General features: G+C 39.8%; 2 protein-coding genes and 1 long non-coding RNA gene across 3 annotated transcripts in view; 1 reads left to right on the forward strand and 2 right to left on the reverse strand.

Moving 5' to 3' along the window:
* LOC136665995 (uncharacterized) overlaps positions 1 to 16,952 on the forward strand; it is a 28,391-nt gene extending 11,439 nt beyond the window's left edge. The window contains exons 2-4 of the long non-coding RNA XR_010795330.1: positions 16,245 to 16,373; positions 16,534 to 16,578; positions 16,842 to 16,952. This is a non-coding gene — a long non-coding RNA (uncharacterized lncRNA). The remainder of the gene's footprint in view (positions 1 to 16,244; positions 16,374 to 16,533; positions 16,579 to 16,841) is intronic.
* LOC136665984 (rhamnose-binding lectin-like) lies at positions 8,419 to 12,914 on the reverse strand. The gene is made up of 11 exons (XM_066643904.1): positions 12,828 to 12,914; positions 12,534 to 12,572; positions 12,094 to 12,138; positions 11,865 to 11,994; positions 11,331 to 11,440; positions 11,185 to 11,229; positions 10,696 to 10,831; positions 10,495 to 10,604; positions 9,677 to 9,721; positions 9,007 to 9,142; positions 8,419 to 8,908 (listed from the first exon to the last, which is right to left on the reverse strand). The coding sequence occupies exons 1-11, from the start codon at positions 12,856 to 12,858 to the stop codon at positions 8,800 to 8,802; spliced, it is 936 nt and encodes a 311-aa protein (XP_066500001.1). The 5' UTR covers positions 12,859 to 12,914; the 3' UTR covers positions 8,419 to 8,799.
* Positions 16,953 to 21,994: 5,042 nt separating the features above from the next.
* On the reverse strand, positions 21,995 to 23,841 carry LOC136666242 (rhamnose-binding lectin-like). Its single transcript, XM_066644329.1, has 6 exons — positions 23,672 to 23,841; positions 23,395 to 23,430; positions 22,943 to 22,987; positions 22,714 to 22,843; positions 22,168 to 22,277; positions 21,995 to 22,068 (listed from the first exon to the last, which is right to left on the reverse strand). Exons 1-6 carry the CDS (start codon positions 23,700 to 23,702, stop codon positions 21,995 to 21,997), a joined length of 426 nt encoding a protein of 141 aa, XP_066500426.1. The 5' UTR covers positions 23,703 to 23,841.
* Positions 23,842 to 24,210: the final 369 nt, after the last annotated feature.

Consider the following 24,210-nt stretch of genomic DNA (forward strand, 5'->3'; position numbering starts at 1 on the left):
TGGTGGAGACGCGAGCAAGATCCACCTATCTATTCGTACGGAACGAAACCACTCAACCCTTGACGATCCCTCACTCATCTCCTCTGGGTTGGTTAGTCAGTACGAAATTCCATGACTTCGAGTTGCGAATTCCGATCATAGGACCAATGCCTGAATCCCTGCTTCTTGATCATGCAGAATCAAAGGTGTTCTACACTCATCCGACACGAGCTGTTGCTCTCTTCTCAGCTCTGGACATGAGTAACGATGCCATTTGCAGGATAGATCTCGCTGACGACAATCAAATGACGATCACGGTTCTTTCCATAGATTCATCCCCGGAATCCTCCCGGGAACCATCTCTTCTTCCCGAAGCGGGAGAAAACACTTCAAATCCACGTACTTCAAAAGAACTATCTGACTCCGAATTTCGTATCCAAGTCGAACAAGTTCTAAAGGAGGCCGACGCCCTCCAAAGCAAAGAAGAACGTGAGAAACTCTGTGAAGTGCTCCTTAAATATCAAAAATCTTTTTCCAAAGATTCAACGGACTGTGGTCTCACTGACATTCATTCAGTACGTATTCCCACTCGTCCAGGAGCACCACCCACGTTTGTCCGCCAATACAAAATTCCGTTGGCATCCTATGAACCGGTACAAGAAATCATTGATGACTTGCTGGAAAAGGGCATAATTCGACCCTGTAACAGCACGTACTCGGCACCATTATGGCCCGTCATAAAACCAAATGGTAAATGGCGCTTAACCATCGACTATCGGAAACTAAATCAACAAGTTCCCTTGTCTCGATGGCCGATGACACAATTGGAGCAAGAACTTCCCTCGGTCCGAAACGCTAAATACTTTTCCACCATCGATGTAGCCTCTGGCTTCTGGACCATCCCGGTGCAAGCAGAAGACCAACACAAGCTCGCTTTCACTTTCGCAAACCGACAGTACACATTCACTCGGTGCCCTTTTGGATATGCCAACTCACCCGCGGAGTTTAATATTTTCTTAAACAAAGCATGCCCCGATGCCCGCGAGCGAGGCACCCTCATATATGTGGACGACATACTCATGCGTAACCACTCCCTACAGGCACACCTTGACGAGATTGATCATGTTCTTGACCAGCTTACAACAGCAGGTGCGAAAATATCACTCTCCAAATGTCAGTGGTGCAGAACAAAAGTGAATTACGTCGGTCTGCTCGTAAGCACTGATGGTGTTGAACCACAAGTGAGTCGAGTGCAAGGGGTAACAAACCTCGCAGCACCCACCAATCTTAAGGAACTCCGCAGTTTCTTAGGAGTATGCAACTACTCACGACAATTCATAGAGAACTATGCGGACCTAGCTCGTCCACTTTATGACCTCCTGAAAAAGGACACTCCGTTCACCTGGGGCGAAGCCCAGGAACACGCCATGCAGGCACTAAAATCGAAACTGTGCACGGCTCCATGCCTTGCCTATCCTGACAGTAGCAAAGAATTCTACCTAGAAGTAGGGTTCTCGGACCACTGTCTCAGCTCCGGTCTGTACCAATTACACGACAGAGACAAACGTGTCATAGCCTACGCTAGTAAAACTATGCTGGCTGCCGAAAACAAATACAGTGACTGCGAAAAAGCACTACTAGCAACAGTGTGGGCAGTCAAACATTTCTCCAACTACCTAGGTGGTCAGAAGGTGATTGTTGAAACTCATCATCAACCAGTCACTTTCCTAAACAGCCAACGAATTCGAGAGGGTGTAGTAACTAACACTCGAGTAGCATCATGGCTAATGGCTCTCCAAAGCTTTGACTTAGAGGTGCGTTACGCGCAAAACTACAAGAGCCCCCTAGGCACAGGCCTTGCTTCCTGCAGGCGATGCGAAGGAGACATGCCTTCCCAAGTGCCACAAACTCTAGAAACCCTCTTACCTACCGTGGCTAACCACCACTATTTTGATCCTAACACATGCAAAGACCTTGTCACTGCATATGTAGATGGTTGTTCGTTCCGCCGAGAACACACCCTGATGGCAGGGGTGGGTATTATCGGAATAAACGGATGGCCTCACGAACCCCTAAGTTTCAAATTGGGTGCTCAGTCCTCCCAATACGCTGAAATAGCAGGAATTCTCATCACAATCCAGTCTGCGGTCCAGAAAAGCGTAAAAACGTTGGTGATCTGCACAGACTCCAACTACGCACGCCTAAGCTTCACATGCCACTTGAGACTGTGGAAAACCAACAACTACACCACGTCAAACAAAAAGCCAGTTAAACACAAAGAGCTTTTCGCGGCATGCGAACACTTGGTAGACACGCATGACCTGCAGATCTACTGGAAGAAAGTGAAAGGTCACTCCCGAGTCCCGGGAAATGACAAAGAATTCAATGATCAAGCAGATAGCTTAGCCAAGCAAGGGGCCCGCGAAGGCACATTGTGGACATTCGATCCCTCCCTTTTTCCAAACCCACCCGACATCAAAGTCCTAGCTGTCACACGGTCTCGAACTGTAACAAAGGCGTCGCCTGACAATGCCAAAACTACCATTGTCTCTATTAACCCCGCTTTTTCGGACGCTGACTTAGTTACTCTCCAAGCTCGAGACCCATCCATTTCGAAAATGCTTAGCCATGTCTCTGACCCATCTACTAATCCCATTACAGCACAAGATCTTGACACCATACCAGGCCTTAAAGACCTATACGGCGCCAGAGCGTCCCTCCAAGTCGTCAAAGGCTTGCTAGTTCATGCCACTGACTCGCACACTTCACCTACGTTCGTGGTTCCTCAGTGCCACAGGGGGGTGATGCTGATGCACGCCCATGACTCCCCATCTGCGGGACACAAAGGGGTCAAAGCAACACACCATGCGCTCAGGCAGGTGGCATATTGGCCCCACATGGTAAAAGATGTGGCTGACTACATTAAAGGCTGTCTGGTATGTTGCCAATTTCAACCCTCGAATCCTCTTCATAGAGCTCCTCTGCAAAAGAAAGGAGTATCCTTCCCTTGGTCAAACCTCCAGATAGACTGGGTTGGACCACTCACTCGAACAGTAAGAGGTAACAAGTACTTCCTCACAGTCACGTGTGCATTCACTAAATGGGTAGAATGCCTCCCCGCACCGAATGACACAGCGCTAACCACTGCATACTTACTGATGAACCATGTCTTCTCACGGTTTGGCCTACCCAGCCGTGTCGACTCTGACAGAGGGACACATTTCACAGCTGAGGTCATGCAGCAGCTCTGGCAACTCTTAGGAGTAAAAGCCAGCCTTCACATTAGCTACCATCCTCAAAGCTCAGGTCAGGTAGAGCGAGCCAACCGAACTGTTGTTAGCATACTGAAAAAGTACGTAGCAGCAAACCAACGAGACTGGGATGTCAAACTCCCCCTCGTACTGATGGCCATACGGGCGACCCCACACGACGCGGTCGGGGTCTCACCCTTTGAGTTGATGACAGGGAGACAAATGACTCTGCCTCTACATCTGTTATATCAGCCAGGTGAAGCTAGCATAGCCGTAGCCTACACCACTCATCAGTATATGGAGGACCTGCAGAAACACCTCAAAGCTACTTTCGCCTTTGCCCAGCAGAAACTGGAAAGAAGTGCAGAAGGTCGCAAAGCGTACTACGCTCACAAAGCATCCCACGATGAACTCCAAATAGGGGACAAAGTATGGTACTACATCTTTGTCCAACCTGTTGGAAGGTCGCGAAAAACAGGGGGGAATTTGGCCCGCAAATTCCTACCCCGATGGTCCGGTCCCTATAAGATAACGGACAAACTGTCCCCCGTTGTTTACAGGATCAAAATAAACAAAGCTCGGGGCAGTACCGAATTCAAATGGGTCCACCGCAACCAAATCCGACCACACACAACCCCCATGGGACTTGTAGGGGATACTAACGCTTGTGTTAGATCATAAACGACAGAACCAAAGGCAGGAAGGGTGTTAGTCAACAAACAACTATAACCTTCTACTCACACCTTAGTTCTCCTATCCCTTTTCCCTTTTTCTCTCACTCTTTAGCAGGCAACGAGCTTCTAACCAGACTGAGGACACTCAGGGTGCAAGACCCTAGTCCCTCATCGTCAATTATTGTAGAGTGCTTACCCTAGAAAATTTTTATCAAAAAGGGGGGTATCGTGAAAATTTCTTATAATTTATCTAAACGACTCGCCGTAAATACCCTAAATCTAACCATGAGCATCTCTTCCGGTAGGATGGCCCCGCTGCTCATTCTCCTGATCGTCGGCTCCCTAGGAACCGCTGTGCTCCCTGAAGTGATTGAACCAGGTCCTGACTCAGGAATAATACTGAAAGACCAGCCGGGACTGCTAATCACTAATTGCCGCCTCCATACCCAGAGAGTATTTGTACGGTTGAATCCCGCCGAAGCGTGTAGCAAAAACCTACCGATAACCACGCTGCAGACTGGCCGGAATGGAGTTAGATGGACTGAGGAAGCTATCAGCCATGCTGAAGCCGACGTAACTCACATGCTCCGCCAGTTACAAAAGTTTACCGTAACGCAATCAGAACTAAATGGTTTTAATAAACGACCTAAACGCTTCATAGGCGGATTACTAATGGCAGCTGCAACTGTGGGATCACTACTGAGTCTCGGAACGTCCGCCGTCAATGCCGTCAATGTAGCCACTGTTAAACGTCAAGTAGGGGAATTGCAAGCGGAAATTCCGAACATTAAAACCCAATTAGACAAACAGCAGCAGCACCTGCAAACCATTGGGCAAACCCTACGTGGCACCGTCGTAGTGCTCAACGCTCACAGTGTCGCTTTGAACAAAACGCTCCAGACGGTTAACTCTATGCTTTCAGTAGTACAACTTGACCTTGCCCACATCCAGCTTGTGAATATGTTATTGTCTGATATGCTACAAGAAATCAGCTCCTCTGTAGATAGCCTAGCCATGGGGAGAATCCCTCCCTACCTGGTGCCCCTATCCTTAGTACAGGAGATTTTATCCACAGCAACTCGAGAAGTAGTTACTGATCTCCAGGCCCACCTAGCCTATACCTTAGGTAGCGCCATCCCAATTTATGTTAATCCTCAAGACCGAGAATTAGCATTCATTATTAACCTTCCCATAATGGCGCCTGAAAACATATACCGTTTGAAAGATGTTGTCAACGTTGGTTTCTGGCAAGATTCTGCCTACGTTCGTGTGAAAACAACATCTCTTGTAGCATACCAAGACGATAACCCTGACCTATACCTGGTACCCAATTTGCTTATGTGCACACTCACTAAAGACATTCACTACTTGTGCCCTAGCAAACCTTTCATTCGTGACAGCGCAAATGGGATCTGTGGCCTTAAGCCTATGATGAGTAATACTCAATGCCCGGTAGTCGTCACGCCCCGACGTTTGGTAACCAGTACTCAAGCTGAAATTGTTGGAAATCGTTGGTTGGTTAACACCCCCTTTAGAGAGGCCCTACTAACCTATGATCAACATGACACCTCAGAAAGGGTACTCCTTCCTAGCCAAACCTTCTGGGTAGACGTCCCCGTAAACGCAATCTTACATGTAGGAGACCTGGCCCTGTATCACCTAAACCCTGACCAATATGAGAGCGACATAGAAATCTCAGAGTTCTTCTCCAAACACACCATCGAGCTAGATACTAAAATCCTAACTCGCCTAGAATATGAGGGAACCCAAGTCATTGACCTAACCCCCATAGATAACACTCTTAGAGAACTATCATCTCAACCCCTATGGCCAGTTCAGCCTGTCACCTATGCATGGTCCACCCCGGACACCTTACTAGTTACCCTGGTAGGATTAGGATATCTTTTGACCTTTGGTATAGCTTGGTTCTATTTCAAACGCACTCGAGCCCTCCAGAGCAGATTAGAAACTTGGTCTAATAAAATGGTCAAATTCGTTAGACATAAGAGAGCCCAGAGAGGTGAACCCCCAAGTTTTAGATATGAAGCCGAAGGCCATGTCGAAGAATCAGCTCTCGAGGTTGCGTTTGAACAAGACCTGCCCCTAAATAATTAGGATCCCTTCAGCACGCAAACATACACATTCCATATACACCCATACACTAATAGGAATACATCAGCTCTGGAAATGTGTTTGAATATGCTTGATGACCTCACCTTCCTCCACAGCAAAAGTTCTTTTCAGCTCCATGATCCCTGACGAACCATAAAACTGAAAAGAAAGGGGGGAATGTAGTGGAGTATGGACCAAATATGAATATTGGACAATGAAGGAATAATGAGATGAAAGGTTTTGAATTAAACCTTTCTCACTCTGACCAGGACTTTCGTCTGGTCCCGAAGTCAACATTCCACAGGACTGTTTGAACAACGGGGTGCAAAGCCCCCACACACGCACACACATGAGCTGAAAACATCAAAGGACACTCTCAACACATGGCCCCAACAACCCCGTCTCTCTTTTAACTAACAGGAACTGTCGAGATAACTAACTTTTATGATGCTTTTAAAGAGACAGGAACCTCAAACAAAGAAGAGAGCTTTTACGGCCCGTTTTTATGACAATGGCACCTAAATGTCTAATCCTTATCTTTCACGGAGATCAACAAATGTTCAAACCAAAGTGACCTCGAGTGAACTCCCGTGAATCACCAGCCGAAGCACGGATCAACCGCGACACTAAATGGACACTGGCGGAACTACACCTCGCTCGGAATCGCTGGAAAACAATAGCGGAAAATAATCAAACTCTGATTATTTGTGTATTAAACCTATGTATTGATGTCACTTTCTGTACCCTCAGATGAATGCCTACCTCCTAATGAAATGTGTATATTGTGGACTGTTTTCTATCATGAAGAGAAATCCTACCTCTGAATAGGATTAAACGAACTAATATACTTTCCCAGCATAGCATCATAAATGGGACGTAAAGATGAAACCTTATGTAACTGTCTGATGTTAATAGTCCAATGTACTCATTGTTATATGTTGATAGCGGGTATAAGAATTTTGATATGAGAAATTCATATTCTTTATGTGAGAATCAATGATTCAAACTCCCTTCGACTCTCTCCCCCTAGCGAGAGTCACGTGAGACTGAACTCGCGTCCAATCAGAAAGAGGACGCCTCCCATTAGGGCGTGACCGCGCCAGCCTTGAAAATAGCAGCTCGACTGCTCACATCCAGTTCGAAGTTTTGAAGAGTCGCGAGGACTCTACAGAAGTAACGGACCACTGAAAAAGAGAGGACGCCGACAACAAACAAAGAAAAACCTCTCAGACTTCAGAAAAGCTTACGAGAGACGTCTCGAAATTAGCTAAGAGTATGAAGTTTTACTAATACGTCGAGTAATTTGAATATCTTTCTTTTCTTTTAATCTTGTTTATGTTTATTACCTATCGAAGTGTGATCTCACGAGTGATCAAAGCGGGTGAAACTTATTTGTGGCCAAAGTAAGGTATCAACCGTTTGAGTAATCGATAACAGATATATTAACGTTATAAGCTGATTCCTGAAGACATCAATCCTGGAAAGCTGAACAACGAGACTAGCTAATACTCTGAAAAAGCCTTTCCACTACGGTGGAAAACCAGCCACGCCTGTGAAAAACCGAAGAAGGGAAATCTCGATCTACGCAGCTCAGCTCGGAATCGAGGGTCTTCAAATTGACTGTAAAGAGATCCTCCATAAGCGGGCCTGCTTCTCACCACGTGGGAACGACGAGAACACCCCGGGACACGGAGATTAAACAGCAGGACGCGACGGCTCGGTGAAACGGCGAACGAGTAAGCTAGCGTATTTAACACCTTTTCAGTAGCTGATGTCTAAACAAACCCTCTTTATAATTTACCATTTATTAACCTTAGTTAGCAACAATTTAATCACAAGACAGTAGTGCCTAGCTCACCTTTAAGCTTGAATCAGTTCCCCCCTGCCGGACACCGTGAGATTACAAGGTTGTGTTATGTTAATTAAATACTTCTCTTTATTAATAAAACTCTCATTATTTGAAATCACAGTGTTTGCAATTTGTTCATTAGAATTTCTGAAAATCCGGAAGAACTCATTTAGCATGATTATTATTCATTCTCAAACTAATTATTAATGTTCTAATTGCTTAAACCAATTATAAATCTTAATTAATTTCATTAAGTCGAATATCAGAGGTTGAAGGAGTTTGAATAAAGTCAAGGCTATAAAACAAATTATAAAATTATATGTATATGTATTTGTGGTGTACCTTACTACGCTACATTATATATTGCAGGAGTATTTTTCCAAATTTGTCCAAGTTTAGTCTCAGAAGCTGCTTACATTTTCTGTTTGTTTTCATATTTATTCTGGTGGCTGGCTGAAAAGGCAAATTATCCAAGTACTTGGTAACAAAAAGGTGAACTGAAGAACTCCTGTGTGAAATGAAAATGCAGCAGCAGTTGTAGATAGATTCCTTTATTATTCCCACAGCAGAGAAATTCAGTGATACAGCATCAAAGGGACAGCAAAAATAAGTGAATAGGCTGCGAGTAAAATATCCCAAGTTGTAAAAATTCTAAGCTTTTATATAGGATAGAATTTGTTTGTTTAATCCAGAATTCCATAGTCATAATCATAGACTTGATTTAAACGATCACAGCAAAGAGTCCTTAAATGTCTTAATATATTTTATTGCAATCTCACTAATTATATGAAGGTCATGTGACTCATATGCCTTTAAGGCAACCAAAGTAATTAGTAATTTCTCCCACCTCAATTCTAACACATAACAGGGAATAGTTTTCTTATTTCAGAAAAAATGTAAAGCCCTGTCACTAACCAGAGAATTCATGGACACCTCAGTAAATACAGGAATAGACAACAGTTAGGTATTTGTAAGTGCCAACACAGGGGTCAGTGAATACGTTATTGGTGGCAGAGACTGCACATTTGCTTTTGCCTCCACAACTGTAAAAGAATAAAGAAATAATAAAGTGTTAAATATACAGGAAATCAGTAAATGTACAAGGATATATTTTTACCTTAATGTAATTGATATGATTTACCTATTTTTAACCACAGATAGTGTGTTGTTTGCAAAGCAATGAGTGTTGGTGACCTCATTGTTCGGACGCCCAGCAGAACAAGTGATGGAATCGGTTCGGCCGTAGTTAGCACTCAGGATATTTAGAACCCCAGAATCTGAAAATGTAAGGTGTCATCACTAGGAAAATTAGCCTGAAGAAACAATTCACATCAGTTCAAGATGGATAACGCATTTAGAAAATACATTTTAATATCAGCTACTATTTGGGACAATAAGGGTCTTTATATGGTTCCTTACACATATGTTTACTAACTATTCATTTATATTGTATTAAAACAACATTATACAACAGACTTTAATTTATCTTATTACAGAAGGTATTGGACATCAAATTATGTAAAATGCACTCCCAACAATGTATGCAATGAAACAAGTTTTACCAAATTTCCTCACACAGTAAACCCTACTCCCAAGGGTCCCGCTTTATTTTTGTGGATTTATTTGCACAAATGTAAATGTTAATACTTATCATACATTAAAATGTATAGAGGTGTGTTCTGTGTAGACATTATATTATCAGTTAACAGAAAATCAACATGAGCAGAAGTACCCAAACATTTACACACAACAGCTGGATGCAGTGTTTTTGATTAAATATCGTATGAAGGTAAAAGGAGGTCTATACAAACCACAGGTGAGCACAGCTGTGTTTCCTTCACAGGTCACACTCGTCTCTGCAGGAAACAATCACTACTTATTATTTAGTACACAGTGAATTCATTACATTGATTTGTCCTTTATACATAGCTGTTAAACTCAGAATGGTCAGAGTCACCCCTACCTTCATATATGTAATTTCTAGTTAAAAGAACAGTTCAGTAAAAATGTGTTAATTTCTCTGTAGAAAATTCAGCATTTAGTGATTCATGCAGCTTTTAATACAGTTTTTTTCAATTACATTTGTTTATGTATTTTCCCCCAAATAAAATCTGCAGAGATATTTTTCAGAATTTTGCCCAAGTTCTGTCTGAGATATTGGTTACATGTTTTTAAATTAAATTTAATTCAGACATATTCATTGACTGTGATGTTTGAACTTTCTATTCACTCAACACTGACTATTCACACAATTCTCATTTTCTATTTGCTGTTTGTTTGTTTATTTATTTATTTTCCCATTCAGATCCGTCTCCTGTTTTGACTGTTTGAAGTTTATGTGACTGATCTCAGACTGTTTGATGCACATTTTGTGGATTTTGTTGAACTCCATACTGTATCCAGTATAATTCAATGTACCATATGCATCTGTGGCATTTGGCTGATGATGTTACATAGAGCAACTTACAATGTTTCAATTATTTTACAGATGTAATTTCTGGAAAAAGGATTTGACTGGCAGAGAGTGAAACTGTTTGCAATGTGAAAGACAGTGGTGTTACTCACTACACTTGCTAACTGCTGTAGGTCACAGTACAACAGAGTATCTGCTAACTATAAGCCAACTTACCTTTAGCCACACATGTATAGGTCATGGACAGGTATTTATAGGTGCCAACACAGGGATCATAGAACACATCATTTGTTGCAGAGAGAGTGCAGGAGCTCTTCCCTTCACATCTGCACAGAATAAAATTTAACTCATGGACCACATGGGAAAAAATATTGTGTAATTATTTCAGGGCCTTATTCTTTGACACAAAACACTCACATCGTTTTAACTGTAGCTAGACTGTTTGTGACATAGCAGTCAGTTTTGGTGATCTCACTGACTGGACGTCCAGTAGAACATGTGGTGGAGTCCGTTCGGCCATACTTAGCAAGCAGGACATTTACAACACTCCCTCCTAAATTTGAATTGTAAGAAAGTAGGACATTTACAGTACTTGCCATTCTATTCCAGATAGATTTAATCTTCTGACACTGAGAATGTATTAATAGTACTGCCTAGGATTCTTGTTATAGCAAGCTACTCCTGCCCAAGCTGAGAAATGAACAATAGTCTGCCAGACATTTTTATCTCCAGCTGTATTACTTCTTCCCAGTTTAATCTGTAGTTACTGTTCATTTGCTGAATTTAATACATTTGAAATAAAATAAACTAGAATTTAAGCTGATTCTCTTAAGAGGACATTTTAATTCAGCAAACTATCCTTGATGTTGGTAAGTTATTATAGAACACCAATTATAAAGCTCTCACCGCAGTCCAGTGAAATGTAACTACCCTCACATGACACAATGGAACCTAGAGAAATATATGAAAGAAAATACATGTGGTTTGTGAACTCAGTATTAGTTTTATCACAGTGTAGTTTAATAGAACACACCTCTCCATAGTTTACTTACGGCCTGTAACGCAGTCGTAGGTTGTGTTGAAGTACTTGTAAGTTCCATAACACGGGTCAGGAAGGCCAAGAGTATCAGTCTTAAACTCACACACACTTCGCCCATTGCACCTGTTTCAGACAAATACAGCAGAAGATATTTACCTGGAGAGTCAGTGTTAGGTGTTTGGTTCTAAGCATTTAGAATAACAGTAAATCTCTGGATCTCACTTTCTTTTCACTGGATGAAAGTGCCCTGCTATTTAAATTAGAATAATTAAAACATTTCTTGTTATTTGTGCTGTGAACAGTAGGAACCTGAAGTCCTGACCAATGAGAGAACTTTTCTGGCTGTATACCCATATAGTAAGGGGAAAATATCCTGAATTAACCAAAATTATTTGCATGAATTTTAGACATTTAGCAAGTTTTGAGGTCTCACCCTAAATAGCTTAGGGCCCCAGGAGGAACAAGGGGCCATACATTTTTACATTTGTAGTTGTTTTGTATTGTGTAGAGTAGTAAAAGATCTTTATTTTGAAAAAGGAATCATTACATGTCAGAGATGAGTGAAACATTCATTGAACACTGTGTGTTCTGAGTTTCTGAAGCAGGGCGACCAACACTACACACAGTGCTGTCTGTACGGCCATAAATTGCAGACTTCACTCGTATCAGTCCGCTCTCTAAAACCATAGAAATATGGAAATAAACAGGGAGTTAATTATTTATATTAGGACATGATTAATGACATGATTTTGGTAAAGTTTAAAGTCTGAACTTACCACAACTGAGGCGCTGGTCTGAGCCATAACATGTGATTACATTCTCTGAAATCATAAATCAGTTTTGAGCAAAATAAGCCTTTGCATTTGTTAAGGGACCCTTACAAAATATCACCACAGTGTTAACAACATTGTTAAATATTTAAAGTAAGTTGTTAGCAGCTTAGCTAGTAAATACAAGAAAATATACAGTATTGTATTAAACAAACCAAAATTTACTATATTTCTATAAGCATCAAAATTACATTAAAGAATGGCACAAATTTAAGATTTACTTTAAATATACAGTAGCTGCATCCACAAAAACAATGTACCGATTATCTGCCTACACCTATTAATAATAATAATAATAATAATAATAATAATAATAATAATAATACAACAATAACTTACATAAAGAAGCAGTGTATTATTTAGGTAGATATCATATTTATTTTTACCTGCATAGGTGAGCATTCCCATCAGCACTGCCATCAGAACTGTGAGACAAAATCAAACATATCTTTAACTACATTTGAAATGCATCAAAATATCAGTTTTAAGGGAAATTGTGCCTAATCCCTAGACTGAATTTCTAGTTTCAAGTTTTACTCTGCTCTCATGCATGAAGATTCATAAACATTGTCCTAAAGACACCTACTATTGTCCCCGTGAAAGTTTTGCATAGTTTAATGTGTTTTTTTCCTGTTCGTGAGGTGCAAATCCAAAAATTATGCTATTCCACGCAAACTTACAGGTGAGTAGAGAGAGCTTCAGGAAGAACATGGTACTGCTGGAGGTGTAAGAAGCTTAAGGTTTGAAGCATTGATAGCCACTGGAGCTTCTGTATTTATAGGGTACAAATCTATTCAAAATTCACACAACCAGAAATTCAGGATTTTACTGCATGAAGAACAACTCATTGTTCTTTTTTATGTACTCACAGCCGGATGTGGCACGTAGGGATTTTAGCAAAATTTGGCTATTAAAACACAACCCTCCCACACACACACACACACACACACAAAGGTAAACAGTGGTGATAAAATTCAGTTGTGTTCCCTACAGGTACATTACATTCTTTTCTCCAAAAGGAGTGGTGAATATTTGTAACCTTTCATTAAAGAATTGTGTAAAAATAAACAGCATAGTACAAGTCCTGGAGATGAAATGAGGTGTATGAAATGAACACCATTTAAAAAATTACAATTATAATAAAATAAGGGAAAATTTTTCATAATTATTAAATCCAAAGTCCAAAATTAAATCCAAAATAATATGTCATTTCTTACCACCAAACAGTATTCATCAAAGGGAGTTTTATTATTTTTATTCAAGTATTTAACTCAAATAATTTCCTCCTCCAAAGTTCCATAGTGTAGCTTCTGCAGTACTGAGCCTAGAGTAGCAATGACAGAGGGTCTATTCTCTCTATTACAGGTCAGTGAGGTGGTGTGGCAGTGAGATGTGGATACACTGTGCTATTTATGAATTTATTATTGAAACCATTAAGGGTTAAAAATTACCTGAGTAAATCGCTGAGAACAGACATATTATTTTTAATGGTTGAGTTAAAGGGAAAATAAATAAATAAATAAACAAGCAAGCTCATTAGAGAAAGCTGTCAAAAGTTTTATTAGCCTTTTCCTGTAAGAAGTATGGGCTGATTTCTCACTTCTCATTCTATTGGGGAATAAAAGTTTTAAGAGTTTTGGTGCAGCTCTGTAATTTTTGGGCTGAAAATATAAGTTCAAATTGTCACCAGAAACACCTTAATCCAATCATTTCCAATATCAAGTCATATACTGAGTAGTTTTCTTGCAATTAAACGTTGTTTGTGATTTGTTTTCTGTTACTCGTGATTAAGAGCGGGGTGAGTGACATTTACGGTAGAATGTAAATTATGAAGGGATATTACTGATACTGATTAAAATGTTCTTTGTTGAATATAATTATATTAAACTGATACTAAAATATATTTGGTGTCTTTTGTGCACTTTGTGCAGCCATGTTAAGTTGCATTGTGAAACGTATGTGCTTTCCCATATTTGATTATAATTATGGAATTAAAAAAAATATTCTTATATATTTTCTTTTGTGCTCTCTTTTGAGAAGCTGTGATAGAGGGAGATGAGTAAGGGATTCATTCATTCATTATCTTTAACAAGCCCCAATGGACAGCTTGCTGAGAAGTTAGCCAATATCTTCTGACATGTTAACTGCAGGTGTAGGTTATATAGGTTGGTCAGTGTCAACATATGTTGAATACTATGTCTTTTGTTTACTTCATTTCCTGTCCTGGTAAAAATTGAGATAACTTGTAAGGACATCCTGTCTTACTACCTCCAGGAAAGCTCCACCAACATCCCATTCACACAAAGACAAAACCCCTATATAGGCAAACACTGAAGAACAATGGTTCATCCTATGTACTGCACACACTTAATATTAAGTTCTACTTAATTTTAATATACTTTAACTGTCTGTGAGGAGTTGGTGTGCTCTCCCTGTGTTCGGGTGGGTTTCCTCGGGGTGCTCTGGTTTTCATCCACAGTCCAAAAACACACGTTGGTAGGTGGATTGGCAACTCAAAAGTGTCCGTAGGTGTGAATGTGTGTGTGTGTTGCCTTGTGAAGGACTGGCGCCACCTCCAGGGTGTATTCCATCCTTGCGCCCAATGATTCCAGGTGGATAAGTGGTTAAGATGCTGTTCTTTTCATTGTAATAAACCTGAATATTTTGCAACGAAAGAACGGTGTCAGAGTAGAGGTCTCTTTCAGCGTCTACGTCAAAATACTGAAATTAACTACACAGTCACCTGTAGTGGGAATCAAACCCACAACCTCCACGTCCCTGGAGCTGTGTGACTGCAACGCTACCTGCTGCGCCATTGTGCTGTAGTTAAAACTGCACTCTGGGACCTTTTCCTATGTCCACCAGCAATTTCCAGTCTTGCGCTTCACCCCATCTTGGCGGTATTTGCAGCCTGCACACGTTCTCGAAAACATTCTCCCGGATAGTCTGAAATGAAAACATGTGGAATCAGTAAATACCAAAGAGATTTTTAATCACTCTGGTTTAACAAATATCAAAGGTGCTGCACATAAACTCTGCAAGCATTTTTCATTCATTGTCTGTAAGAACGTATCAAACGTTACTAAGCGATAAGAAAAAGACTCAGAGGAAGGGCATGAAACTTGGTAAGCCGCCGTTGGTCAGTAGAGGAAGCCACAGGACATCTTCCACCACATCAGCAGCAACAATCTCCACCTGTGCTTCCATCCTATTTAACCACACCGCGCCGTTCTGTGGGTGTGAGATTTATAGTCGGAGAGTTTTTTGTGTCAGAGTCTTCAGGTAATTTTGTTTGGAATTTCTGTTAACTCTGGCTGTTCCCTAATTCCGGCCGCTGCCGTATATGGTGCAATTCCGCTCTTTCTCTCTTCACCAATTGCACTGGGTAAAACAAAGTGTTCTAATTCTTTGTGTAAAACTGCATGTAGAACACATTTCCATTTTGTGACAGATATTTCCCTCTGTATAAAAGTTATCACTATATCACCTGTTTTGAGTGTGTCAAATGTGGTAGTAAACCAGTGGCTGTAACAGTGCTGGGATGTTTCAATGAACAACTTTAGTCTCCTAGTTGACACTAACTCAGGACATGGCCTGAAACCCTAAGAATTGAAGGCTACCTTTGGAAGGTTGTTTTTTACTTAAATCAGTGCCTGTTCTTATTTTTGTGTATAGGTCAGAATCAAGAGGTCCTCTGCTCCAGTTGCACCATGTTCTTGAAGCTGTTTTTACTCTGCTGTGAGTTTCTTAAATGCCATCTGAACACGTCTCTTAACTTCTGATTGTGGTTGGTAGGAGGTGTTGCTTAGTGAAATGATTTAATTACAGGGGTGTAACTTCCCCCAACAAAACTGGTAGAGTCATCAGGTTTGTCAACAGTCAATTTCACTTAAACCTTACTACCAAGTCCACAAGATCTAGCTGATGTGAGGATCTAGTGCTTTTTATGAACTAGGTTCAAAAACATCTCACCTGACGACTTGTGTAAGTTCAACAGACGGCTGGTTGTGAATAAACAGTTAATCTGCGTAATTCAACAGTTAAAATTCTAAATATTCCCCTTTTCCCAGTCCAAATCATCTTTATTTAAATTGCAGGATTATTGAAGCACAACGACTAGGTTTAACCAGCTTAGTGTTAAGCTTGTTTGGGTTGTTGAGATGGTTAAGGAGTGGATCTCTTTCTTGCAGTGCTGATGGCAGCTCTGAGTGGAATCTCTTCTGCAGGTAAGTACCTGAGGTGTTAAAACTCGATGCTAAACCACTAAGTTTGTCTAGAGTGTTTAAACTAGCTGTAAAGCTAAACCAGTTCTGGAGTTCCACATGTGTATGAATATTTGTAGGTGTCTTAATATTTATGTTTGTCACTCATGAATTTTCCCTCTAGTTTACATCGTGATATGTGAGAATCATCGAGGCACACTGGACTGTGGTGAGAAACTAACTTCATGCGCTTATGGCATTATGCTTAAATTCAGATGTAGAATTAGTAGTCTTGCCTAAGGACACTGTGCTGTAGCGTGGCAGTGTTGCTCAGGTTGGGAATAAAACCCCAGTTTTTTTCCTTTTGGAGAGCAGTTGTGATATGTACTCATTTTGACAACTGATCTCTAGGGTCTATAGTTTGGGTTGTGGATTACTCCCACCCCCTCCCAATACTGTTCTGTTCCTTGACTCCAGTTTTATTCTCTTTAGGAAATGATGTGATTCAGGTCATCGGTGCTAAATATGGACGTGCTGATAAGGTCACCTGCTCAGTGCGACAGCCCAGAAAGCTTGTCCTAACCAACTGTGATTCTTCAGGCACTTCTGATATTGTGGTTCAAAGGTACTTTTGTAGGGCCATTTAAATGCATGCTAACCTTTAGCTGGAATGGTTGAACTGATTACTTATTTTTGTAAAGGTGCAATGGCAAGAAGCGTGATTTGGAGGCGACAAATGCTGTCTTCGGTGATCATTGTTTTGGCACTTACAAATACCTGGTAGTGTCCTACAAGTGCTCTTACCTTTTCTGAATTTCTGAAACATCCAGATGTTATCTATTCTGTGGTTCTACATGAAAATAATTTGTGCTGTTTCCTGCAGTGAGGAATCTGTCTGAAGAAAATACAAAATAATGTGCTTGCAAGACTTGTTGTAGGGCTGTGGGCAAAACTGCCTTTGTGGAGTCCATGACTAAGGCTGAGTAAGGCACAGTCCTATAGAACTGGGGGTTTAGAGGAACATTTTAGTACCTCTATAATAAATTCTGACATTTGCCCTGGACGTGTCAGTCTGGAATGAATTTAACGTTAACCATGGCTCAATTATAATCATACAGGGGATACGATGTAAACTACCCTAGAGCTTCCTCATGTAGGGCCCATCACACAATTTTCCTACACCTCAACACTAAGGTTGTTGTGGCTGTTTATGATCCGATCAGCAACCAGCTATACTTGCCAACTATTGTTACTCATTGAGCCTAGCCCATGAATGCCCAGACCACCTGTTGTATCACTAGCTCGTCACAGGGGGCATCAGGTACGCACCTCCTCTCATTGGTGTACTAGAAGGCTAAACACTGAAGTCTGTCATCAAGAATGCACCCCCCTCCAAGCAAGATTTACGGTCCTACCTCACCCTTTACCATCAACAACCGTGAATCCACACTGGCCTCCCTGGTGACTAAGGCTGTACCTAGACCCACTGGCACCGTTAATACATGCTCAGTGCCACCAGTTCCATGTGAACTTTACAGGCTACATTACCAGCAATCACAATAGCATCTCTACAGTGCATTTCCCCAAAGTGCTCTCCTCTTCCACAACCACTGACTAGACCCTTTGGCTGTTTCTGATAACTTCTTCATGGTTGGCTTTAGTTTTCAGCCTCTAATGCTGAACTTCACAAGCAGGCACATGGCACACAATTTAGCATGGATGTTATTCAGTTAAGCCACGTCTGTGCTCAGGTCACTATCTTGTGAAACATAGGTTGAATGTGATTTTTGCAAAGATGTGTTTAATACGACCAATATGGAGCATTGTTTTCATAGCTGTGCTTGAAAGATTTGTTGCAGGGCTATAGACAACATCACCTTTTTCGAGTCTATGACTAAGGCTGGGCAAGGCACAGTCCCATTATTTTACACTCAAACACATTGTAACTAGGTTAGTAATTATATTTTGATTTGTAGTAAATTTAAAATGAGATCTGAGAGCAAGTCAGTAATTGTTTCACACAAACCTGAAGCTACAAGTGTCTTTGCAAACTGAAATTTAGAATGTGTCTCAGATACACTCTTTGACATATTTGTGTTTTTGTGCTTGACTTCAAACTGTGTTATGTATGTTCTGTTGACTTGAAGAACCAGTTGTGTCCTGTAGAATCCATGATGTAGATTGGCATTTACTGCATTTGGTAGATTCAGAATTTTTTTTCTGTCGCATGCATAGCACATGGAAATATCTTACATGGATATGGTTGTAATGGTTTGCTTAATCATCAACCTCATCCAACATGGTGACACGTTAGAATTGAGGTGTCACAGCTCCAGGGCTTGGAGTTGTGGGTTTGAGTTCCTACTCTGGGCGATTGTCTGTGAGGAGCTGGGTGTGTTCGCCCTGTGTCGGTGTGGGGTTCCTCTGGGTGCTCTTTTTCCTCTCATGGTTCAAAAACACACATTTGTAGGTGCATTGTCTACTCAAGTGTCCATAGGTGTGTATGAACTTGTTGCCCAGTGAAGGACTGGCACCCCCTCCAGGATGTGTTTCCACTGTACACCTAGTGATTCTGGATAGGCTCTGCAACTAATGCTACCCTCAATAAGACAAGTGGTTACAGACAATGAATTATCAAACTATTACAACTTCAGTTTGAGAATGAAAGACCCTTACACAGTTTATGTACAGCACATATATCGATTAAAACCGAGTAATTATATATTGTAGGAGTATTTTTCCAAAATTTGTCCAAGTTTAGTCTCAGAAGCTGGTTACATTTTCTGTTTGTTTTCATATTTATTCTGGTGGCTGGCTGAAAAGGCAAATTATCCAAGTACTTGGTAACAAACAGGTGAACTGAAGAACTTCTGTTTGAAATGAAAATGCAGCAGCAGTTGTAGATAGATTCCTTTATTGATCCCACAGCAGAGAAATTCAGTGATACAGCATGAAAGGGACAGCAAAAATAAGTGAACAGGCTGCAGGTAAAATATCCCAAGTTGTGAAACCTCTAGGCTTTTATATAGGATAGAATTTGTTTGTTTAATTCAGAATTCCATAGTCATAATCATAGACTTGATTTAAATGATCACAGCAAAGAGTCCTTAAATGTCTTAATATATTTTATTGCAAGCTCACTAATTATATGAAGGTCATGTGACTCATATGCCTTTAAGGCAACCAAAGTAATTAGTAATTTCTCCCACCTCAATTCTAACACAAAACAGGGAATAGTTTTCTTATTTCAGAAATGATTTAAAGCCCTGTCACTAACCAGAGAATTCATGGACACCTCAGAAAATACAGGAATAGACAACAGTTAGGTATTTGTAAGTGCCAACACAGGGGTCAGTGAATACGTTATTGGTGGCAGAGACTGCACATTTGCTTTTGCCTCCACAACTGTAAAAAAAATAAAGAAATAAAGTGTTAAATATACAGGAAATCAGTAAATGTACAAGGATATATTTTTACCTTAATGTAATTGATATTATTTACCTATTTTTAACCACAGACAGTGTGTTGTTTGCAAAGCAATGAGTGTTGGTGACCTCATTGTTCGGACGCCCAGCAGAACAAGTGATGGAATCGGTTCGGCCGTAGTTAGCACTCAGGATATTTAGAACCCCAGAATCTGAAAATGTAAGGTGTCATCACTAGGACAATTAGGCTGAAGAAACAATTCAGAAGATGGATAACGCATTTAGAAAATACATTTTAATATCAGCTATTATTTGGGACAATAAGGGTCTTTATATGGTTCCTTACACATACATTTACTAACTATTCATTTATATTTTATTAAAACAACATTATACAACAGACTTTAATTGATCTTATTACAGAAGGTATTGGACATTAAATTATGTAAAATGCACTCCCAACAATGTATGCAATGAAACAAGTTTTATCATATTTCCTCACACAGTAAACCCTACTCCCAAGGGTCACGCTTTGTTTTTGTGGATTTATTTGCACAAATGTAAATGTTAATACTTATCATACATTAAAATGTATAGAGGTGTGTTCTGTGAAGACATTATATTATCAGTTAACAGAAAATCAACATGAGCAGAAGTACCCAAACATTTACACACAACAGCTGGATGCAGTGTTTTTGATTAAATATCGTATGAACGGAAAAAGGAGGTCTATACAAACCACAGGTGAGCACAGCTGTGTTTCCTTCACAGGTCACACTCGTCTCTGCAGATAACAATCACTATTTATTATTTAATACACAGTGAATTCATTACATTGATTTGTCCTTTATACATAGCTGTTAAACTCAGAATGGTCAGAGCCACCCCTACCTTCATATATGTAATTTCTAGTTAAAAGAACAGTTCAGTAAAAATGTGTTAATTTCTCTGTAGAAAATTCAGCATTTAGTGATTCCATACTGCTTTTATTACAGTTTTCTTTCTATTACATTTGTTTATATATTTCCCCCAAATAAAATCTGCAGAGATATTTTTCAGAATTTTGCCCAAGTTCTGTCTGAGATATTGGTTACACCTTTTTAAATTAAATTTAATTCAGACATATTCATTGACTGTGATGTTTGAACTTTCTATTCACTCAACACTGACTATTCACATAATTCTCATTTTCTATCTGCTGTTTGTTTGTTTATTTATTTATTTTCTCATTCAGATTTATCTCCTGTTTTAACTGTTTGGAGTTTATGTGACTGATGTCAGACTGTTTGATGCACATTTTGTGGATTTTGTTGAACTCCATACTGTATCCAGTATAATTCAATGTACTATATGCATCTGTGGCATTTGGCTGATGATGTTACATAGAGCAACTTAGTGTTTCAATTATTTTACAGATGTAATTTCTGGAAAAAGGATTTAACTGGCGAAGAGTGAAACTGTTTGCAATGTGAAAGACAGTGGTGTTACTCACTACACTTGCTAACTGCTGTAGGTCACAGTACAACAGAGTATCTGCTAACTATAAGCCTACTTACGTTTAGCCACACATGTATAGGTTATGGACAGGTATTTATAGGTGCCAAAACAGGGACCAGTGAACACATCATTTGTTGCAGAGAGAGTGCAGGAGTTCTTCCCTTCACATCTGCACAGAATAAAATTTCACTCAAATGGACTACATGGAAAAAAAATAGTGTGTAATTATTTCAGGGCCTTATTCTTTGACACAAAACACTCACATCGTTTTAACTGTAGCTAGACTGTTTGTGACATAGCAGTCAGTTTTGGTGATCTCACTGACTGGACGTCCAGCAGAACATGTGGTGGAGTCCCTTCGGCCATAGTTAGCAAGCAGGACATGTAAAACACTCCCTCCTAAATTTGAATTGTAAGAAAGTAGGACATTTACAGTTCTTGCCATTCTTTTCCAGAGAGATTCAATCTTCTGACACTGAGAATGTATTAATAGTACTGCCTAGGATTCTTGATATAGCAAGCTACTCCTGCCCAAGTTGGGAAATAAACAATAGTCTGCCAGACATTTTTATCTCCAGCTGTGTTACTTTTTCCCAGTTTAATCTGTAATTACTGTTCATTTGCTGAATTTAATACATATGAAATAAAATAAACTAGAATTTAAGCTGATTCTCTTAAGAGGACATTTTAATTCAGCAAACTATCCTTGATGTTGGTAAGTTATTATAGAACACCAATTATAAAGCTCTCACCGCAGTCCAGTGAAATGTAACTACCCTCACATGACACAATGGAACCTAGAGAAAAAAATCATGAAATACATCTGGTTTGTGAACTCAGTACTAGTTTTATCACAGTGTAGTTTAATAGAACACACCTCTCCATAGTTTACTTACGGCCTGTAACGCAGTCGTAGGTTGTGTTGAAGTACTTGTAAGTTCCACAACATGGGTCAGGAAGACCAAGAGTATCAGTCCTAAACTCACACACACTTCGCCCATTGCACCTGTTTCAGACAAATACAGCAGAAGATATTTACCTGGAGAGTCAGTGTTAGGTGTTTGGTTCTAAGCATTTAGAATAACAGTAAATCTCTGGATCTCACTTTCTTTTCACTGGATGAAAGTGCCCTGCTATTTAAATTAGAATAATTAAAACATTTCTTGCTATTTGTGCTGTGAACAGTTGCAACCTGAAGTCCTGACCAATGAGAGAACTTTTCTGGCTGTATACCCATATAGTAAAGGGGAAAATATCCTGAATTAACCAAAATTATTTGCATGAATTTTAGACATTTAGCAAGTTTTGAGGTCTCACCCTAAATAGCTTAGAAGTAGCTTAGGGCCCCAGGAGGAACAAGGGGCCATACATTTTTACATTTGTAGGTGTTTTGTATTGTGTAGAACAGTAAAAGATCTTTATTTTGAAAAAGGAATCATTACATGTCAGAGATGAGTGAAACATTCATTGAACACTGTGTGTTCTGAGTTTCTGAAGCAGGGCGACCAACACTACACACAGTGCTGTCTGTACGGCCATAAATTGCAGACTTCACTCGTATCAGTCCGCTCTCTAAAACCATAGAAATATGGAAATAAACGGGGAGTTAATTATTTATATTAGGACATGATTAATGACATGATTTTGGTAAAGTTTAAAGTCTGAACTTACCACAACTGAGGCGCTGGTCTGAGCCATAACATGTGATTACATTCTCTGAAATCATAAATCAGTTTTGAGCAAAATAAGCCTTTGCATTTGTTAAGGGACCCTTACAAAATATCACCACAGTGTTAACAACATTGTTAAATATTTAAAGTAAGTTGTTAGCAGCTTAGCTAGTAAATACAAAAAAATATACAGTATTGTATTGAACAACACAATTTACTCTATTTATATAAGCCTCAAAATTACATTAAGGAATGGCACAAATTTAAGATTCACTTTAAATATACAGTAGCTGTAGCTGCATCCACAAAAGTCTACTAATTATCTGCCTACACCTATTAATAATAATAATAATAATGAAACATATTAAATGAAACAATAACTTAAAACAAAACATAAAACAAAAACATAAAGATACAGTGTTTTATTTAGGTAGATATCATATTTATTTTTACCTGCATAGGTGAGCATTCCCATCACTGCCATCAGAACTGTGAGACAAAATCAAACATATCTTTAACTACATTTGAAATGCATCAAAATGTCAGTTTTAAGGGAAATTGTGCCTAATCTCTAGACTGAATTTCTAGTTTCAAGTTTTACTCTGCTCTCATGTATGAAGATTCATAAATGTTGTCCTAAAGACACCTACTATTGTCTCCGTGAATGTTTTGCATAGTTTAATGTGTTTTTTTCTGTTCGTGAGGTGCAAATCCAATGATTAAAACTTACAGGTGAGTAGAGAGAGCTTCAGGAAAAACATGGTGCTGCTGGAGGTGTAAGAAGCTTAAGGTTTGAAGCATTGATAGCCACTGCAGCTTATCTGTATTTATAGGGTACAAATCTATTAAAATTTCCAGAAATTCAGGATTTTACTGCATGAGGAACAACTAATTGTTCTTTGTTATGTACTCACAGCTGGATGTGGCATGTGGGGATTTTAGCAAAATTTCATCTGACCACATTTAGACTATGTCTGGTTGTGAAAACACACACACACACACACACACACACACACACACGCATACACACACACACACAAACAAAAAACACACACATACACACACACACACTAGTGATCAGTGAATTTTGCTGACACATACCTCTGTAACTAAGAAGCAGTTAGGGGAATGTGTTTGAAAGAGGAGGAAGCATAGTATGGTAAAAGAACATTATTGGTTACTAAACGTACAAACAGTTTAAATGTACATTTAAAGGTAAACAGTGGTGATAAAATCCAGTTGTGTTCCCTAAAGGTACATTACATTCTC

The sequence above is a fragment of the Hoplias malabaricus genome, chromosome 14 (genome assembly GCF_029633855.1).
Source record: "Hoplias malabaricus isolate fHopMal1 chromosome 14, fHopMal1.hap1, whole genome shotgun sequence".
NCBI classification, from domain to species: domain Eukaryota; kingdom Metazoa; phylum Chordata; class Actinopteri; order Characiformes; family Erythrinidae; genus Hoplias; species Hoplias malabaricus.